Source organism: Tarenaya hassleriana, unplaced genomic scaffold (assembly GCF_000463585.1).
Source record: "Tarenaya hassleriana unplaced genomic scaffold, ASM46358v1 Cleome1, whole genome shotgun sequence".
Taxonomy (NCBI): domain Eukaryota; kingdom Viridiplantae; phylum Streptophyta; class Magnoliopsida; order Brassicales; family Cleomaceae; genus Tarenaya; species Tarenaya hassleriana.
Genome location: NW_010960187.1, coordinates 6,039,963 through 6,059,545, shown reverse-complemented (window position 1 = coordinate 6,059,545; position 19,583 = coordinate 6,039,963). Strand labels below are relative to the sequence as shown.

The 19,583-nt window shown below is 40.9% G+C and overlaps 4 protein-coding genes across 5 annotated transcripts; 2 read left to right on the top strand and 2 right to left on the bottom strand.

Annotated features, from left to right (window-relative positions):
- Positions 1–177: 177 nt before the first annotated feature.
- Positions 178–2,959, bottom strand: LOC104814510 (cysteine-rich receptor-like protein kinase 10). 2 transcript variants are annotated; one of them, XM_010542595.2, is made up of 7 exons: positions 2,009–2,959; positions 1,788–1,922; positions 1,519–1,692; positions 1,298–1,483; positions 955–1,192; positions 732–882; positions 178–640 (listed from the first exon to the last, which is right to left on the bottom strand). In XM_010542595.2, exons 1-7 carry the CDS (start codon positions 2,823–2,825, stop codon positions 308–310), a joined length of 2,034 nt encoding a protein of 677 aa, XP_010540897.1. In that variant the 5' UTR covers positions 2,826–2,959; the 3' UTR covers positions 178–307. The 2 variants fall into 2 exon arrangements, with proteins under 2 accessions (XP_010540897.1, XP_010540889.1); XM_010542587.1 differs by having other exon boundaries at positions 1,298–1,491; positions 1,566–1,692.
- A 5,426-nt stretch (positions 2,960–8,385) lies between these two features.
- LOC104814502 (cysteine-rich receptor-like protein kinase 10) lies at positions 8,386–11,468 on the top strand. The gene is made up of 7 exons (XM_010542574.2): positions 8,386–9,555; positions 9,711–9,845; positions 9,958–10,079; positions 10,182–10,392; positions 10,476–10,713; positions 10,796–10,949; positions 11,024–11,468. The coding sequence occupies exons 1-7, from the start codon at positions 8,799–8,801 to the stop codon at positions 11,354–11,356; spliced, it is 1,950 nt and encodes a 649-aa protein (XP_010540876.1). The 5' UTR covers positions 8,386–8,798; the 3' UTR covers positions 11,357–11,468.
- Positions 11,469–11,922: 454 nt separating this feature from the next.
- Positions 11,923–16,285, bottom strand: LOC104814493. Its single transcript, XM_010542561.2, has 8 exons — positions 15,763–16,285; positions 14,847–14,909; positions 14,025–14,756; positions 13,695–13,829; positions 13,225–13,308; positions 13,033–13,092; positions 12,855–12,941; positions 11,923–12,449 (listed from the first exon to the last, which is right to left on the bottom strand). The coding sequence occupies exons 1-8, from the start codon at positions 16,147–16,149 to the stop codon at positions 12,144–12,146; spliced, it is 1,854 nt and encodes a 617-aa protein (XP_010540863.1). The 5' UTR covers positions 16,150–16,285; the 3' UTR covers positions 11,923–12,143.
- A 346-nt stretch (positions 16,286–16,631) lies between these two features.
- Positions 16,632–18,571, top strand: LOC104814486 (sugar phosphatase YfbT-like). The gene has a single exon (XM_010542551.2). It carries the CDS (start codon positions 17,264–17,266, stop codon positions 18,404–18,406), a length of 1,143 nt encoding a protein of 380 aa, XP_010540853.1. The 5' UTR covers positions 16,632–17,263; the 3' UTR covers positions 18,407–18,571.
- Positions 18,572–19,583: the final 1,012 nt, after the last annotated feature.

Here is a 19,583-nt window from a genome sequence, read left to right as displayed (position 1 = left end):
TTTCCCACATAATGGTCCTCTGTTTTCTGTAAATCTGATATAGAATGACAACGAATTCTTCAGACCAGTTCCTAGATCCTCTTCATCTCAACACAGAAGATTCAGATAGAGGAGGAGGATATATATACGCACACACATACATATAAATATAAAACTTTGACGTTGTATATGTGCAAATATGTTGGGAAACTGGATTTTCTCAGGCTCGACGGAAATTCTACAATGCTTCGCTTGTATTTAAACACGAAGCTTTAGGGACAAATACAGAGCGATCGTGTACATATATGAACATCATCATCATCTGTCTTCAACGAGGATCTATTTCTGTAATTGAAGCATCATCAACAGACCATAGGATAGACTTGCTCATAGATTGATCAGACCCCAACCCCTTATCCAGTGGATCTTTTTCCTGCCTACTCCGGAAGAAAAATCCCGGCTGTTGAGGCACTGGCAGAGTCACCGTGTTACTCGTCAGCATCAATACGATCGTCGACATGTTTGGACGGTCCCCGAGGTCTTCCTGCACACATAATAGCCCGATATGGATGCATCTTGTAACTTCGTTTCTCTGGTAACTCTCTCCTATGGTCGGATCCACGAGTTCTAAGGGCGACCCTTTCCTCCATAGCTTCCAAGCCTAACATAATTATCTCGGTCCATTAATAATACTTGAATATATATGGTTAGAAAGGCTAGAGTTTTGAAATTTTTGATCCTTTTGTACTCACATATGTGACCAGGTCACTAGCACCGTCTGTTTCGTAGAAACTGCTATTCTTCTTGCCGCTTATGATCTCCAAAATCAGTACTCCAAAGCTATAGACGTCAGATTTCATCGAGAACTGACCGTGCATCGCATATTCGGGAGACATGTAACCGCTGAAACATACACCAAATCTGAGTTTACAGCCGAAGTAAAGGTTAAGGAATGGTCAAGTGGACAGAACTTACTAGGTACCAACTATCCTGCTGGTATTGGCTTGAGTTTGGTCCATCCCGAAAATTCTTGCCATCCCAAAATCCGAAATCTTCGGGTTCAGATCAGCGTCTAGCAGAATGTTGCTCGCTTTTAGATCACGATGGATGATTGTGAGACGTGAATCATGATGAAGGTAAAGAATCCCTCGAGCAATCCCTCCGATGATCTTGTACCGTCTTGTCCAGTCCAGCTCGCCCTGCCTCGAAGGGTCTGCAACATCCATATATACTTCTGATCAGATACAGGACTAACGTTCCGGGTTTTGAGAATGGCAGATTTCCGGGAATACAACCAAAAGGATGGAATGCAATGTACCGAACAAGAGATAGTCGAGACTTTTGTTGGGAACGAACTCATAGACAAGAATCCTTTCTACCCCTTCCAAACAAAACCCGAGAAGCCTGACCAGGTTTCTGTGCTGAAGCTTTGCAACAAGAACAACCTCGTTCTTGAATTCTCGGTCACCTAAGAGCCAGATATATTTTTCTGCCAATGTGAGGCCTGAGTCCCTACACACAAAAAAACACACGCATTACTTAAACGCGAAAAAAACTTCGAAAGAAATTCAGCAACTAACCAAGACTTATATACCTTGTAAACTTCACCAAATCCACCTTGTCCGAGCCTATTGCTCTCAGAAAACCCACCAGTTGCGGCTTCAATTGTCTTGAAATCCAATTGCAGTGAGTCTGCAGTTGTGAAGTCATCTCCTGTTGCAAGTGACAAAGATCAAAGTTCAGTTCTTTTCATTCTTTTACAAAGTTAATCTTTCGATATCGACATGGACGGTTATCGAAATCATTACCGTCATCTGCAGCTGCTGTATCATAACTCTTTCTTCTCCTTGCAAGGAGACAATAACCAACTACGAAGAGCAAAACAGCTACAGCAATCGGCACAACAACAGCTATGATCACCACAGAAGAATTCCCACCCTTCCCTGCAAGTAAAAGATCCTCGAATAAATCAATGGAGAATTCACCAAGAAACAAGCAAAATGACGGAAGAAGACAGAGTTCTTCTGACCAGGTCGTGGCGATGGAGGAGATGACGCCGGCGGCAGAGGTGGCGGCGGCGGAGGAGGACGAGTTGGGGTAGCGCTTTCGTTGAAGAATGGGTAAAGCTCGAATCTTGAGTTACAACTCGGAACAAGAAGTCTTCCCCCGATATTAGCACGAGGCAATTGATTGATGACTAGTTGCAGACATCTGTTGCAATCCTGTCTTGTAAGATCAGGAGTGCACTGAACCAATCCGTAAAAAGTCTGAAAAGCTGTTAAATTCGCCTTCTTGACCGCGAACTTTCTCGAACTATTCACGGCCTCTTCAGCAGCCTGATTCATCGTCGAGAAGAGCACGTCGCTGAATCGACCTAACTGGTCAGATGTAACATTCTGGGTGTTCATCAGTATGACTCCTCCATTGGTATCGAGGGTCGAGAGAATATTTAGGTGAGAGTATCTAAGCATGCACTCGTCGTACCAAATCGTGATCTCTCTCTGATTCGGACACCGTCTCAGAGTGTCGTTGACGGCGAAGGCAACGCAGTTACGACAGACTGTCGGGGAGACATCCCCACGGCAGAGGAAAAGTCCGGTGACCCTGTCGGGGGCTTGCCCCGCCGTGGCGTTCTGGAATCCGGGGGAGAAAGAAGCGTTACGAGGAGAGAGAGAGGACAAAAGGGTTCTCAGATTGGCGAAGTAAGAGCTGTTTCTGGTGAAAGTTGTCGTGTTCGGACATGTATGGTATAAGTATGTCGGGTTTGGTTGCGCAGAAACTTGGAGGCTTGTGAGGAAGAGGAAGAGGAAGAGGAAGAGGAAAGAGAGATTGGATAAAACAGACATGGCTTCAGTTCAGATCGATCACTCGATTTCCTCTGTGGTTGGGATTGGGAGTGAGCAGAAGACCCATATGAACACCCCGTCCCTGTGTTCAGATTGCGTGAAACAGGGGATGAGTTTTTTTGTCTTGAGGTCAAGTCAACTTGCGTTGTTTTGATCTTCACCCTTTGAATTGTCTTCGTCACTTTTTCAACATTTTCTCGCTTGGAAAAAACCCTTTTTGTCCTTTTTTTTTTCTACAGATATTTTTTTGTTCTATTGAAAATTCTTAAAGATTTTAATTGTGATGAAAAGACATCAATTTTGGTTCATTCCGTGTCTTTAAAGCCTCGGAAATTTAAAATTTATTTATTTATTTTATTAGACATTATATTCCAAATGAAAGTTTTATTTTTTTTCTACATAAAATTTCGACATCATGCCAAATCTGGTACTTAATAACCATTAAATTTATAGATATTATTTACGTGGATTGCCTATATTGATGAACGACTGTTAATAGTGGACTGCCTATATTTTAAGCATGTTCTATTCGGATTTTTTTTGTGACGGATAACATCATAATGGTTCAAGAGATCATCCATTCAATGGACAGATTAAAGAGCAAACGAGGCTTCATGGCGATTAAAGTAGACCTCGAGAAAGCTTATGATAGAATTCGTTGGAATTTTATTGAAGAGACTCTCGTAGAAATAGGTCTACCCCACACTCTCATTGCTATTATCATGAGTTGCATCACTACGGTTAACATGAAGGTTGTTTGGAATGGAAAACAGACTAGAAGTTTCTCTCCTTCTAGAGGTCTCCGCCAGGGTTGCCCTCTATCTCCATATATCTTTGTTCTTTGTATGGAACGTCTAGCACATCTCATCAAACAAAGAACTGAGGAAGAAAGATGGAGGGGGTTCCAGATCAAAAGAGGTACACCTATTATCACACATCTCTTTTTTGCCGATGATCTTATTCTGTTTGCAGAAGCGTCAGAAACTCAGATGGAGACGGTTTGTGACACTCTCCAGCTCTTTTGTGAGGCTTCCGGGGAAAAGGTTAGTGTCAGTAAGAGCCAGATATATTTTTCTGCCAATGTGAGGCCTGAGTTGAGGGTTCATTTTGCTGAAATGTCGGGTTTTTCAAGTACGACAGAGTTAGGAATGTATCTAGGAGCTCCAATCTTCCATTCTAGAATATCTCGGAATACGTTTGATTTTCTCATTGAGAAGGTATCAAATCGGTTGAATGGGTGGCAGAGCAAATTGTTATCATTAGCCGGAAGAATCACTCTCACTAAATCTGTTCTTAACACAATTCCTTCGTATGTGATGCAAGTTTTTAAGCTCCCTTCGTCAGTATGCAAGGAATTGGACAGAATTATGAGAAGATTTATTTGGGGGACAACGGATTCCTCTTGGAAAGTTCCACTAGTCAAGTGGGAGCGTGTTAACTTACCAAAACACATGGGAGGCCTAGGAATAAGGCCGACACAAAGATTTAACAAAGCTTTTCTCATGAAGTTGGCGTTCCACTTTCTTACTCAAGAGAATGACCTCTGGGTGAGGTTGCTAAGAGGAAAATATCTTCCAAAGTCAAAACGGATTGGGTACCACCCTCCTACTCACGGAGGATCTATTGTTTGGAGAAGTATTAAATCAGTATGGCAGATTACTCGGGGTGGTTGCGGAACCTTAATTGGTAATGGACAACAAACTGATTTTTGGAGGGACAACTGGGTTGAAGGAGACAAACCTCTTCTTGAATATATCCGACCAGAAGAGCAACCTCTAGCCAGCTTCATTCCGGTGTCGGAATTTGTAAACTCAGATGGAACATGGCGGTGGGACCTTTTTTCAGACCATATCCCCCATTCTACATGCCTTAAGATAGCAAATCTTCTTCCCCCAGGATTATCGGAGGAAAGGGATCAGTTATATTGGTGTGGTTCTAGAGACGGTAAATGTACAGTGAAGAGTGCATATCGATCCCTTGTTCCTGATTTTGTCAATAACTCTGCTTCTATATGGACCAAAATATGGAAATGGCGAGGCCCAGAGAGAATCCGGGTTTTCCTTTGGCTAGCATTCAATCATAAACTATTGACGAATTGTGAGAGAGCAAAAAGAAAATTCAGTCCAACTGCTGAATGTCCATTAGGTTGTCCTCAGGAAGAATCTATCCTCCATGTTTTGAGAGATTGTCGGGTTGCGAAAAAAATATGGATGAACATCAGAGGGGAGACTGAACAGTCAGACTTTTTCAGATATAACGCATCCGAATGGTTTGAAAGGAACTTGTTAAGTGGCTCGGAGCTTGAGAAATTGCCATGGTCGACCATATTTGGTGTTACATGCTGGTTCTTGTGGCGTTGGCGCAACAACTTTGTTTTCCAAAATCAAGGTATCCCATCCCAGATAACGGAAAATATTATGCTATATTCTAGACAAATTCATGAGTGGGGAAGTTTAACTCTTATGTCACCATCGAAAAGACCACGAATTGTACAGGATATTTGTTGGGATCCTCCACCTTGGGATACTATGAAACTAAATACAGATGGAAGTGTTCGGGGAAATCCCGTTTCGGCAGCAGCGGGTGGCCTAGTAAGGGACAGTTGGGGCAATTGGATCGTTGGTTTTGCCTCTAATCTAGGGATTTGTTCGGTGTTTAGAGCGGAAGCTTGGGGAGTTTTGCTTGGATTAAGGTTGGCGTGGGAAAGAGGATGGCATCGAGTGATAGTGGAGGTGGATAATCAAGCATTAGTGAATGCGATCCAAAGTTCGAACATATTAAACACAGTGGATGGCTCAATCATAAAGGCAATACAGGATATATGTGCGAGACAGTGGACAGTTTCAGTTTCTCATGTCTTTCGTGAATCGAACTTCTGTGCCGATCAACTCGCCTCTATGGGACATAATTTGCCGATCGGTTTGACGGTCTTTGAGTCTCCCCCATCTGCCATGTCCGAGTTACTTTATGCTGATAGGATTGGAATTACAACCCTCGTGGTTGCGTGATGTAATTCAAAAGTTTTAACTCCCTTTTATAAAAAAAAAAAAAAAAAAAGAAACTTATTTAGATGTCAACTGTTTTTATATTCTAAGTAAAATTTCAAAAGTTGTCACACCCCTATCTTTTTTATAAATTGCTAGAAAGAAAAACAAAACCTACTTTGAAAAATAACCAGAAAAATAAAACAAAATTATAATAAATACCGGAGATGTATTATTGGTGGCTATTTAATGAGACCGCAATAAATTGGTGTACACCCAAAAAAGAAAATTAAAATAAATGAAGAATCGATATCGTTCCACGTGCTCCATTTTTGTTAGTGCTAAAGACACAAACATACACTATCTAATATTTTAATGTTTTGTGTTTTTTTTTATTACAAAATAAGTTAAAATGTTCCTATATAGTATTTTTTTTATTTACAGTTAAATTCGTTATAGTTAATGCAGTATACCATAGTTTTATTATGTTGATGTAAGATGGGATTATAAAATGTTTTAGATTTGAATCGGAATAATCCGAAACATGTAAAGATGATTGTGGGAAAATCAAGTCAAACTCTGCACCATAAACATAAACAATCTTTCAGCTGGGCAGTTGGGCATTTTCCATGCCCTTCAATTATTGAGAACGCGCTTTCAAGTAGGGGTGGGCAAAAATACCCGGCTCGCCCCGAGTGTCGGGTACCCGAAAATTCGGGTATCCGAGCGAATGAGACATGAGTTCGGGTATTGGTATTAGAATACCCGAATTTTTGGATTCGGGTTCGGGTAATAGTTATTATTTCACGGGTACCCTCGGGTACTCGGATAATAAAAAAATATGTTTTAAAATTTAGATTTTTTATTAGATTTTATGTTATTTTATTTAATATTAATGATTATATAGATATTATTGGAATATATCTTTGATGTATTTTTTTAAAATAAAGTTATTTTAGATATAAATACAATTTAAATTTATTTTGAATGCTTTTGTGTATGTATATATAAATATATTTAAAAATAATAATTGAAAAAATTACAAATATTCGGGTTCGGATACCCTCGGGTATCCGGAAATTATCTCACGGGTTTTCGAATCCGGGTACTCGATTTTACGGGTATGAGATCGGATAATAAAACATGTAACCCGAGATGTTCGGGTTCGGGTTCGGGTACCCTCAAATTTCCGGGTACCCGATCCGTGCCCACCCCTACTTTCAAGTTGGGTGTGTGTAGGGGTGTGCACGGATCGGATTCCGGGATTTTTGAGATATCCGTATCCGATCTGCACAAATATTCGATTTTGTTATCCGTATCCGATCTGAAATTTTCGGATATCCGCAACTTCGGATATTCGTTAAAATCACGGATATTTGCGGATATCTGTATCCGACCTAAAATATTACAAAAATTTTAATTTAAATTAAATAACAAATTCAAACGTAAATAAAATATATAATCTATTTAAGATAAATAATATTTACAAATTTAAAATTCATAATTTAAACATTCCAAATCAACTCAAATACAAATACAATTATAATCTATTACATACAAATATATTCAAAATTCAAAATCCAAAACACTAAACATAATAAATCTTAATATTCAAAAATTAAAATTATAAACCTCAATATATATAATTTTTTTCTTGAATCACCCTAAAAAACATGTAAATATTAAGCATTTTAAATCTCTATACCAAATTATTCTTATATTTAATAATATTATTACAAAATACGGATCAGATCGGATATGTCGAATAATTCAAATTTAATATCTGTATCTGATCCGTATCCGACAAATATTTTCAAATAAATATCCGTATTCGTTCCGTAAACTCCGGATATCCGAATTTTCGGTTCGGATACGAATCGAATAACGGATCGGTTCAGATTTTTCGGATATTTTACTCACGTGTGTGTATATATATGGTCGTCCAATTTCATATTTAAAGTCAATTTCGAAGAAATTTATTAATACTTCCCAAATGCTTTTTATTTTGTATGGTTTGAAAAATAATTTTTGTATTTATCTGAAAGTTTTAACTTCTATATATTTTTTATGGTTTTTGAAAATCATTTTCTTATATTTATTAAAAAGTTGATAGTAAACAATTATTTTTTCCCCGGTTTTGAACATATTATGGTATAAACGCAAGACATTGAATAATATTCGTAACTCAACTCAACCTATAATATTTTATATAATTTAATATTTGAATTTAAAATTTCAAAATCACGAGAAGGAATCACAATTATTTTTATCCAGTAGATTAAAAAAATATATTCTCGTTCTGGCACATTTTCTTGATCATTAAGCAGATATTAAATCATATTAATATAACAAAATGTTCTTATGATACTCCAATTTGTTCATCACACGAGCGATAGAGCATTCTTTTGTCTAAGAAATTATTTAAAGACGAGAGAAATTCTATTCCTAACAAAAACGACCGGTAGCTTGCATTGAATTAATAAATTTAATATGCGAAGATTAAATTAAATTAATTGTATCTTTTTTGACCAATTCTTCTAATAATTTTCTCTCGTGGAAAAGTAGCCGCCTTCTTCCACACGGGACACGTGTGCGGAAACTAAACCCCAAAAGACACGAACTCCATCAACTTCGTGTTCCGTCCTCGCGTATACGAATACTGTCCTACGTATACCATACCGTACAAAACAATATATGGTGTTATTTTACACAAATACAAACCATAGCTTTTACGACTTGAATCATTTGATCTCCTCCTTCAACGACGGTTTGACAAATTAAGATAAGTATGGCTTAAAAGTTGACGCCATGATATTATTACGAGCTGCGTTGAATTGACTTGTATTGTTTTTTTTTTCTTTTCGCAAAATCATCTCTCCTTTTTCACGTAATCTGAAAAGAGACCAGACGGCATCCATACAGAGCATATGGATCTGTACGAAGTTTCAGTCTTCAAGATCGAAACAGAGGAAGAATCAAGAAACAGAACATGTCTCTTCACGCCATCTCCACCTTCTTCTTCCTCCTCTTCCTCTCGAGCTTCAGAGTTTCTGAACAGGTCCCTGCTTATGTATCCAGCGTTTGTTCTAACGCGACGACTTACGCAAGAAACGGCGCTTACTCCGTCAATCTCAGGACCCTTTTGGCCTCTCTCTCTTCCTCCACCGCCCCCTACTCCGCCGGATTCCAGACCTCCACCGCCGGACAATCCCCTGACACGGTGACCGGACTTTTCCTCTGCCGGGGAGATATGTCGACGGAGATTTGCCGCGACTGCGTCGTTTTCGGTGCCAACGAAATCCTTAACCGCTGTCCGAGCGAGAAAGAGGCCCTGATCTGGTACTCGGAGTGCATGCTTAGATACTCTTACAGAAACACCCTCTTGACCCCTGCAACTGGAAATTGGAGCTTCTTGATGAACACTCAGATCTTTACGTCTCGAGAACTAGACAGGATGAACAATGTGTTGGTTTCGATGCTGAGAGATGCTGCAGAGGAGGCGGCCAATAATACCAGAAAGTTCGCGATGAAACGCGCAAACTTCACGTCTTCGGAATCGTTGTACGGACTGGTTCAATGCATGCCGGTAATATCGAGACAGGACTGTCGCAACTGTCTGAACCAAGCAATCAATAGATTGGCCCCTAACAACACAAGGGGAAGATTCATTTCTCCGACTTGTAACGCAAGGTTCGAGCTTTACCAATTCTACAACCAAACCGCAGTGCAAACTCCACTTCAACAAGGTCAGAGCACTCTTCTCTTCGTTTGGTTCTTTTTTGTTTCAAGAGTGAATCTTTGATCGGTTTCTCGGTCATAGTATACACTAGACATCGTAACCGCAAACGGGTTTTCGTCAAAATCTTAGATTTGGTGTGTTTTCGGAATCTCTTTCGCGCAGGCAAAGACCAGAATTCCGTGATAATCATCGCTGTCATTGTCCCGGTTGCTGCTGCTGCTCTGCTAATTGCTGCTGTTTACTTTGTGCGTTCAAGGAGAGCAAGAAAGACTTATGATACAACAATTGCCGGCGACTGTAAGGATTTTACCGATGAACAATCTCGATTATGTTTCCTTATATAGAAAATGCTACTTGTTTTTTGGGTTATTTCTGTATAGAGCATAACAGAACACATTCGTTTCTGCAGCTGGGGATGATATCACAACTGAAGGCTCGCTTCAATTCGACTTCAAAGCAATTGAAGCGGCAACTGATAAGTTTTCGGAGAGTAACAGGCTCGGTCAGGGTGGATTCGGCGAAGTTTACAAAGTAGGCGTTCTTTGGCTGCCTTGAGTTATTATTGCTTCTTCTCTACAGATTCTGAATCAAGGGCTGAGACATTATTATTTACATGACGGTACTATTTTGCAGGGTGCGCTTCCGTGTGGAACAGAAGTGGCGGTGAAGAGGCTGTCGAAAACGTCGGGACAAGGCGAAAAGGAGTTCAAGAACGAGGTTGTTCTTGTAGCAAGACTTCAGCACAGAAACCTGGTTAGGCTGCTAGGGTTTTGTTTGGAAGGAGAGGAAAAGATTCTCGTCTTCGAGTTTGTTCCCAACAAAAGCCTCGATTATTTCCTCTTCGGTCTGTATACTAAGTTTAAATATCCGGAATTTCTAACGACTTTTTAGCCATCCTTGATGTAACCATGGTCATGACTGTTGCAGACCCTTCAAAGCAGGGCGAGCTGGACTGGACAAGACGGTACAAGATCATCGGAGGGATTGCTCGAGGGATTCTTTACCTTCATCAAGATTCGAGGCTCACGATCATTCACCGTGATCTCAAAGCGAGCAACATTCTCTTGGACGCTGATATGAACCCGAAGATTGCAGATTTCGGAATGGCAAGGCTTTTCGGGATGGATCAGACTGAAGCCAATACGGGAAGAGTAGTCGGAACATAGTAAGTTTTGTCCTTGATCTTATCTACAACCTGCTGAAGATAGTTTTGTCTGTAGACTCACAGAATCTGCTGTATGTTCCAGCGGGTACATGTCTCCCGAGTATGCGATGTATGGCTACTTCTCCATGAAATCCGATGTATATAGCTTCGGAGTTCTTGTTCTGGAAATCATAAGCGGCAAGAGGAACAGCAGCTTCCACGAGATGGACGATACATTTGGCAACTTGGTCACATACGTGAGTTTTATCGAAGATAAATCAGAACTCGGATTCTTGTTCAGCATGATAATCGATTTTAACGGTCAATGCAGGCTTGGAGGCTATGGAGTAACGGTTCGCCTCTAGAGCTCGTGGATCCGGCTAACGGAGAGAGTTACCAGAGCAATGACGTGATCAGATGCATACACATCAGTTTATTATGCGTTCAAGAAGATCCAGTGGACCGTCCGACCTCGTCAACGATCATCCAGATGCTGACTACGAGCTCGATCGCCCTTCCCGTGCCTCGCCCGCCCGGATTTTTCTATCGAAACAGGCGCGTGGCAGACGCACAGGGTGACAGAAGAGTCTCTGCACAGTCTGCAAGCAACTCTGTTCCTTGGTCTGTTGACGATGAATCCATAACTGTTATAGATCCTCGTTGAAACTAAAGATCTCTTCAATTTTTAGGCTTGAAACAGAAATCGGAAGCCCGAGTGCTTGTAAATGACTTATTTTGCTTAATACGAACACAGAGAGGATACATATTTGATCATATGGATCTGTATATGAAGCAGACAAAACAATGGAATCAAGAACCAGAGCAATTTTTATTCTTCTTGGTGGAAAAAACAGAGCATGTTTGCTCACATCAGTTTTACCTTTGGATCTCTTCCTCACAAAACCCTGCTTATATGTACACAGAGATTGATCGAACATGAAGAGCAGTTGGAGCATAGCAAGTTTCACTCAATTACCCAAAACGTCGGCCGACCATGTCTACAATCATACAGATGCTCACTAGGAGCTCGATCGCTCTGCCAGTGCCACGACCACCTGGGTTTTTCTTACGAAGCAGAAACCAATCAGAATCTTCGAACAAGTCCGTTCTTTGTTCTATTGATCATAGATCGATTACGGTTGTGGATCCTCGCTGAATCCATCACGTTCTCTTGTCTTAACCAAACTCAGTTGTCGTGTTTTTGCGCCATTAACTCAGGGCAAGGTCACCAATCAAAAGCCAATGAATACAAAAACAGAGAGTTTGTTTCTTCTTTCGTTAACTATACAGGAACCCGAATCAGTAGATACAATAGGGCTCTTCTATCTTTTCCTAGTTTTACCTCCACAAACCCTAAACTCTAAGCATTCGACAAAGAGACAAGACCAGACCAAGGTGACATGACAACAAAGGCATTGTTGGTCGTGATTCTAACTGACCTGGTGGTTTACTCAGGTTTCGTTGCCGGTTTCTGGATTGCCGCTGGCATGTGACTTGGTGAACGGCTTCCCAGTCCCGATGTTCGACTTCTTGGTGTCCAGTGTCGGAATAAATGGTTTGCTCGCTTTCCTAAGGGGATCATCGGCTGGTTTCTCTTTCTCACGAGGGCTGGCCAGACACTTTTCGACGTTCCCAAATTTGGCTGTGGCCAGAGGCTCCATGCCCACGCTTTTGGCATTGTTTGGTGCATCTATGGTCAGAGCTGAAGCTTCGTCTCTCGATGCGTACCACGAATGGCCACAGGCAATGCACTCCAGCTGATAGCAATATAGAAAGCAATCAAATGTGAAACAGGTTTACTAAAAACAGAGAATATGCCAACAGATTCATGTGACGACAGCCAATAACAATTGCATGGACAAAACGTCCTCCAACGTATCTTCTTGTCCAGTCTATTGAACATCAAAATTGTGTTGGGACGGTTAATCCAGGTACTCTACCGAAGGTCAGGTGATCATACCATACACAAACACAACAAGTTATCAACAAGATAAGTTGGAAAGTTTCAGACTGTCTTATTCTAGAATATCATGGCCCAATTTTGCCTCATCTTAAGGACAAAGCTACTCTCTATAAAAGCTCACTTCACCATTCTCCTATCTTTTCTATATTTGTCAACCATATCATTTTTAACCCGAAAGTAAAGGGAAGAGTAAAAGAACCTGATAGCGGTCTGCGTGCCCAGCCTGGATGATGTCCCTCAAACCCACTTTGAACTGACTGCATCTTGAGCATCGAGCATCAGTCATCTGTCTCAGGTAATTGCAAGAAATGAGCAAATACAGACCAGTTAAAAGTCAAAACAACGGTTAAATAAGTTTTAGGGCTGGAGAGGAGGACCTGCATCCGTTCCGTATCATCAGGCTCCTTTGTTGCTGTTTCTTCAGCTGTCAAACCCTCCTGATCTCAAAAAACTCAAGTTATTAGTCACGCTAACATGTCAAATTACCCAGTAATGTTTCTCTACATATCCAGAAACAGAAATATCATTGGAGGAGAATCTGAAAATATCAAACAAAAGAAGCTTTTAACCTTTAACTCAGTGGGCGACATGTTCAAAATCTTCGTAGGTTTTAAATCCCCACTGAGAAGTCGTCTAGCTAGTAGTGGAGTGTTCTGTCAAGAAACATAAGGGATTTGATATCAAATATTCAAGATAGAAGAAAAGCAAAGGAAAGCATTATCTGGCTGACGGAAGATGGTGGTTTGCAGCAAAACGAGAACCTCTACAAAACTACTCCAACATAGAGAAACCATATTCTATTAATATGAATGCAATCATCAAATTTCATATGGCGTTTCACAAATTTATGTATTTCCATGTAGTAGGAAAATGTCAACTGCGCATGCTCCCAACAAGACAACTTTTGAGTTAAAACTCAATTCCAGCAACCCATGTACAAAAGAATTCATACATTGACGGAGAACAAAATGCACAAAACAAAACAAGAATGGAGAACAGCAAATCCTATAAAAATAAATGTGAGGAATACAGCTCTAACCTTGAGATTGAAAACCAACGACCTCAACTTTTGATTGTATTTTTGGAAATCTGAGGCCAGGGAATCATGTGAAGCCTGCTCAAGAGCACACACTGCAGGAACAGCATCATCAGGCCAGAGAAAAGTATTCTCAGCCTGCAAAGAAGCAAAAAAAAAAGATTATTTTAGAAACTACAAATCCCTTATGCACAGCTTACATTGTCTACGTCATGCCTCCAGGTTTATCCTTGTCAATATTGGTACAAATGGTAACCGCCTGAAGAAAGAGAAAGAGAGAGAAAGAGAGAATTTTGACACATGATCAAACACGTTTAAAGAATTAGCAAGGACCTTTGACGGATCTTTTTGAGATCCAATTTCAGCCTCAAAAGCTTTCTCATCATTTTCATGGTGAAATCCATCTAATTCAGTCTTCTCATCACAGGCTTGTTTACTCTCAGGGATAAAACACACATGCTGAACTGCTTGCAGAAGCTTCTCCAGACCCTTGTCACGATGATTATCACCTGTTAGCGAATCAAACTTCTCCAAGATAGAGCGATACTCCTCCGAAATAACCGTGGCACTTCCAGGTGTCTCAGCTTTTAAAAAAGCATCTTCCTCCTTTCGGACATCAAGAGGAGGTATGTTCTTTTTACGAAGAGATCTTTTAGCCTTCAACAGATCCTCTTGTTCGACAGGTGCTTCACCTGATTCAAGGTCAGGAAGATCACCCAATCGCAGCATAGTCTTGTCCACAAGGAGGTTAATTTCACCCTGTTTGGTATCTTCATAGTCTGTGTCAGTCAACTTCCAAAGTTTCCTTTCCACAGTATCATACACCTTGCGAACGATAAAACCAGGGTGCTGTTTACGATTTGGAAGTTGCTTATGAGCAGGGACGAAATGCACCACACATTTGTGCATTGCAGATTCCGCTGGGACTTCATCACGATGGAAACTGTAGAAGAGCTCTCGTGTATCACATGGCTGCCAGTTTCCACCACCCTTCTTCTCAGCCTCTTCCGGACGATAAAACCATTGTCCCAGAATCATCATGTTTCCATTGGATTGGGTAATATCCTGTCAGCGAACAAATCATGTCCTTTGAAGGAGGATGAGGTGACAAGGACGATAGAAATGTCAAAAAAAGAAATCAAACAGCACCAGCACCTTAATGATTGCAACATATGGCTTTAGATTTTTATCCTCCGGAACCAACAGCACGGGATCCTCCTGCAGGAAAAGGTAGTGGAACACGGACCAGAAGAAAATGATCTCTGACCTCCCATATTAGGAATCAAAATGCACACTATCCAGACCACTAATGACAACCTTGACATATAAACAAAGCTAAGAATCTGGTAGCTAGAGGATACAAAACACGGGAAAGAAAAACGAGCTAGATCTCTAGGCATCACCATGCAATCAGAATCTGTAATCTTCAAAGAATCTGTTCACACTTCATTAGAAATATGTGCTCCAGATTAGAGAGACACCTAGTTCTTAGATCACTAGTTACAGGCATAGCAGTTCAAATACCAATAACAGAAACTTCTGAAGCTGTGATTTGAACAGAAAAGGGCACACGATAGAGGAACTTAGATCCACCGAAATGTATCTCATGCAGAACAAAAACCAGGTTCCTAAAGACACGTCTTCGGCAACGTAGCAACAGAAAACAGCAGGAAAAAAAACCCCCAAAACCTTAGTTCCACTATCCCCAACTCCAAAACAAGATCACGACAAAAGTTACGGGCTCAATTTCACAAACCAAGTCGTAAGACGCGCTGATTATAGTCTAGTAGAAGAATTACGACGATCATGGAAACCTCATACCTAACTGCTCTCCAAAACATCAGAACAGCCAGGGCAAGAGTGTTGTGTGAATCACAGCAACAACCGGAACCCGTAACACAAATTTCAATAGCATAATAGCATATTATAAGATTCCATCCACAATCGTCAAACTCAAAGGGGGAAATCTAATCAAAACACACAGGGGAAAAAAGACCCATAATCCAGAAAAGGTAACATAACCCTAGAAACCCTGCAGAGCACGTCAACTCTAGATAAAAAAACAACTCACCAGTTCATACTTATTCCCATCGTACTCGAATCCGGCGTAATGGTTCCTCTTCCCCCTTCCTTTACCCGTAACCTTAACCAATTTGCCAACTGGTTTCGCATCCTCCGGTTTCTCCTCTTCCTCGTCCTCCTCCTCCGCCACTTCCTCCTCCTCAGATTCGTGTTCATCTCTCCTTCCCTTTATCTTCCTCTTCCTCTTAGTTCCCCTAATCTGAACACCTCCTTCGTCTTCGTCTTCGTCTTCGTCTTCGCTCAGCTTCACCTTCTTCTGCTTCCTCTGCCTCCTCTTAGTCTCGTCGAAGCCCGAGTTCCCACCCTTATGCCTCGTCAATGGCGCATCACCTTCCTCGTCACTAGTCGACACTTGAGCAAATCGCCGGTTCACCATCTCTCGCCAGGTTCCGTTGATCGGCAAATTTTGTCGTCTCGGGGATCTTCTGGGCCCTCTCTGTGTTGGAGAGGACCGCTCGTGTACCTCCGGTGTTATTAATAACCCGCTACGATGGATGTGGGCCCGAGACAATATGACGGAATTACCCCTGGTTAACTCGAATTCGAGGGGGAAAGAAAGGAGAGAGAGAGACGAGAGATTTGGGCCTACACTTTTATGAGCCGAATAATGGGCTCAACTTGTAAATTATCTAAAATTCAAAACATAAATTGATTACCGTATTCCATCGGGAGACGCGTAGCTGAAGACGTGGCGGCGAAGGAAAGATGTCCGGTCTTGGATCTCTCACGGACACGTGTGACAATTAGAGCCGTTGGATCGAGAAAACGAGAAATATCTCTTCTGTCTGAATTATTACAATCCACGAAAAAAATGTTTGAATATATGAAATACACGTATTTAAAAAAAATGAAGAAAAATTGCGGAATTTAAGAGACACAGAGTTTCCCATTCCTCCAAGAATCTAAACTTTTCTGCCCTCGAGCTTTCTTCATCCATCGGTTGTTTCCTTCTCCAGGTTCAATCGGGATTTCTTCTTTCCATCGCTCTCTCTCTGTATATATATATATATACAACTTAGTATACGTATTTGTCCCCAAACATTAGAATCGATTTGATCTCATTTGAACAGTTATAGTTTCGATTTGATCTGGGTATCTTGTGTGTATATCGATTTCCGAATTTCGTCATCTGGGTTTTGGAGAATTTTAGGTTTAAGGGGCCTCTGCACTTGTAAAGTTTAGGTTTTCCGTGGTTTCTAGGTTAATTGGGTTGTTCTCAGATACGGATATGGAGGTTGTGATTGATTAGCGGTCGTTTCCTGTTTATAGGGTTAGGGTTTCGCCGTGGGAAAGCTGTTTGATTCCTTCGGTCCGCGAATTCGTCTTCATCAAGGTCTCGTGCAGCTTTCTCACAGGGTCATTCTAGGGTTTGGATTGTATTAGGGTTTGAACGTGTGGCTTGATAATCATTCATTGGTTAGGAACTGGGTTGGAATTAAGACATTGCGAGTCCTTTCATTCCGGGTTTAAGGTTTCTGGATTCTGTAAACATGGCGGATGTGATTGGAACGATATCGTTGTTGGGCCATCGTCCTTCGGTTGTAAGGGTTTGTGCAAAGAATGCATCGAAGACGCAGAAACTGCAGAACAAGGTCCAGTTCCCGGTGAAGCCAGATTGCAGTAGGAAGGTGGTTCTTGCCCATCCAATGCAGAGCTTGAAAAAGAGACGGGCATCGATGTTCCCGATTAGGGCTCTTGCCATGGAGCTGATGAAAGAGATGCCTGCCTATAAAGATGAGGAGAGGGTACCAAGAACGTGGAATTACCTTGATTTGGGAGTGGATAAGAAACCCGGGATATGGCCTCCTAAGAACAAAGCCGACAAGCCTTCATTACAAAATCCGTTGCTAAGGCACGAAAGGATGGGTTGTGGTTGGTTAGGTGTGATTTTCGAGTGGGAAGGCGTGTTAGTAGAGGAGAACCCCGATCTCGAGAAGCAAGCATGGTTAACTTTAGCTCAGGAAGAAGGTAAATCTCCTCCACCGGCTTTTATCCTTAGACGTGTCGAAGGGATGAAAAACGAGCAAGTGATTTCAGAGCTTCTGTGTTGGTCGAGGGACCCTGCACAAGTTAAGAGGATGGCATCTAGGAAAGACGAGATCTTTCAAGCTCTACATGGAGGGGTGTATAGACTACGAGACGGGTCACGGGAATTTGTAAACGTATTGATGCGTTACAAGATCCCGATGGCATTGGTCTCCACCCGTTCCCGAAAGATGCTAGAGAACGCGATTGGGTCAATAGGCATCGAGGGTTACTTCACCGTGATAGTTGCAGCAGAAGACGTTCACCGTGGAAAGCCAGACCCTGAGATGTTTTTATACGCAGCTCAACTTCTGGAGTTCATACCCGAGCGGTGCATCGTGTTCGGGAACTCAAACCAAACGATCGAGGCGGCTCACGATGGCCAGATGAAATGTGTGGCTGTGGCTAGCAGACATCCTATGTACGAACTCAGTGCAGCTGATCTGGTCGTGAGAAGACTAGACGAGTTGTCGGTGGTTGATCTGAAGAATCTTTCGGACATCGAATCAGCCCAGTTCGGGTTGATGGAACCAGAACCTGAGCTCGAGGAGGAAGACGAGCATGGCCGTCCTTCTTCGGCCGTGGCCGTTGATGATATCTTCTGGTGATGTTTGTTCTCTGTAATTTGTACAGTCTTATTGATTTGGTCTCTCGTGGCAAATATAGTTTTCTGTATTGGTCTTATCTGTGTATAATTCAATATATATGTACACGTATACGGTTAGTTTACGGTGTATACGTATCATAAAAACATTATTTTATCAGACTCTTAAGTTGGAATACATCATTATATGCAACCAAAGCACGCGCCCCATGCTTCACGCTATATACTTTCACAATTTCATTGCTTACAGTCGCGAATTTAAGGGGTTTGATTGTGATTTCGAAATGTAAGGGGTTTTATACGAATGAAAAAATAAATTGAAGGACCTCTACGCAATTTCACGCACGTAGGACAAACATTCACAATTTTTTTGTCGTGTCATTTGGAAATCAAGAGTGGTGGACTTTTCTTTTCTCGTTTTTTAAGAAATTGCATGTCGTCATTTCGATTAAATTTTTCCCCCGATGTTTTTATTGTAAACACGTTAATTTTATAGGTAAAAAACAACATCATATTTGGAATAATTTTAATATTAATATCGATAAATAAATAAAATATTTTTAACTATTCTCATATCCACTCAGATATTATATCCCTTCGAAAAATCGTAACCAGATATGGCCATAATTTATTTTCAACATCCAAATTTAAAAACAAGCTTTTTTAAATAACAAAAATTTAAAAATCGTAATTTTTGTTTACCTCAGTGGACATGTGGCGAAAGCTGTGGCCGCCAGATTTGATTCACGTGACCACCTTTACCAACCTACAGATGTAACTAATATACAGATTCCACCCATGCACAATACCTTTCTCTTACGTATTTGCACACCCACCCCCTCTTTTCTTCTATTGTTTTAGTAAACACGTCTTTATTTTTAAAAGCTCATGAATATATAAATACATATATAAGATGATTATTATGGACATATAAATCCTATTCTCCAATTTAATATCTGTGTATATTTGTATATGGGCGTTGGTTCCACCTATCGAGGAGGATAAAATTAAAATACTTAACCACATTTTGTTTAATGATTAAAATTATTGAATTAAATTTCAACATAAATATCTGTTTGGAATAAAGTGATCAAAACAAAGAAAAGGGATGATTTTGTAAACCATAGAGAAATGAGAGGCAAAAACATAAATTATCTTTTTGCAATCATTTTCACACTCTT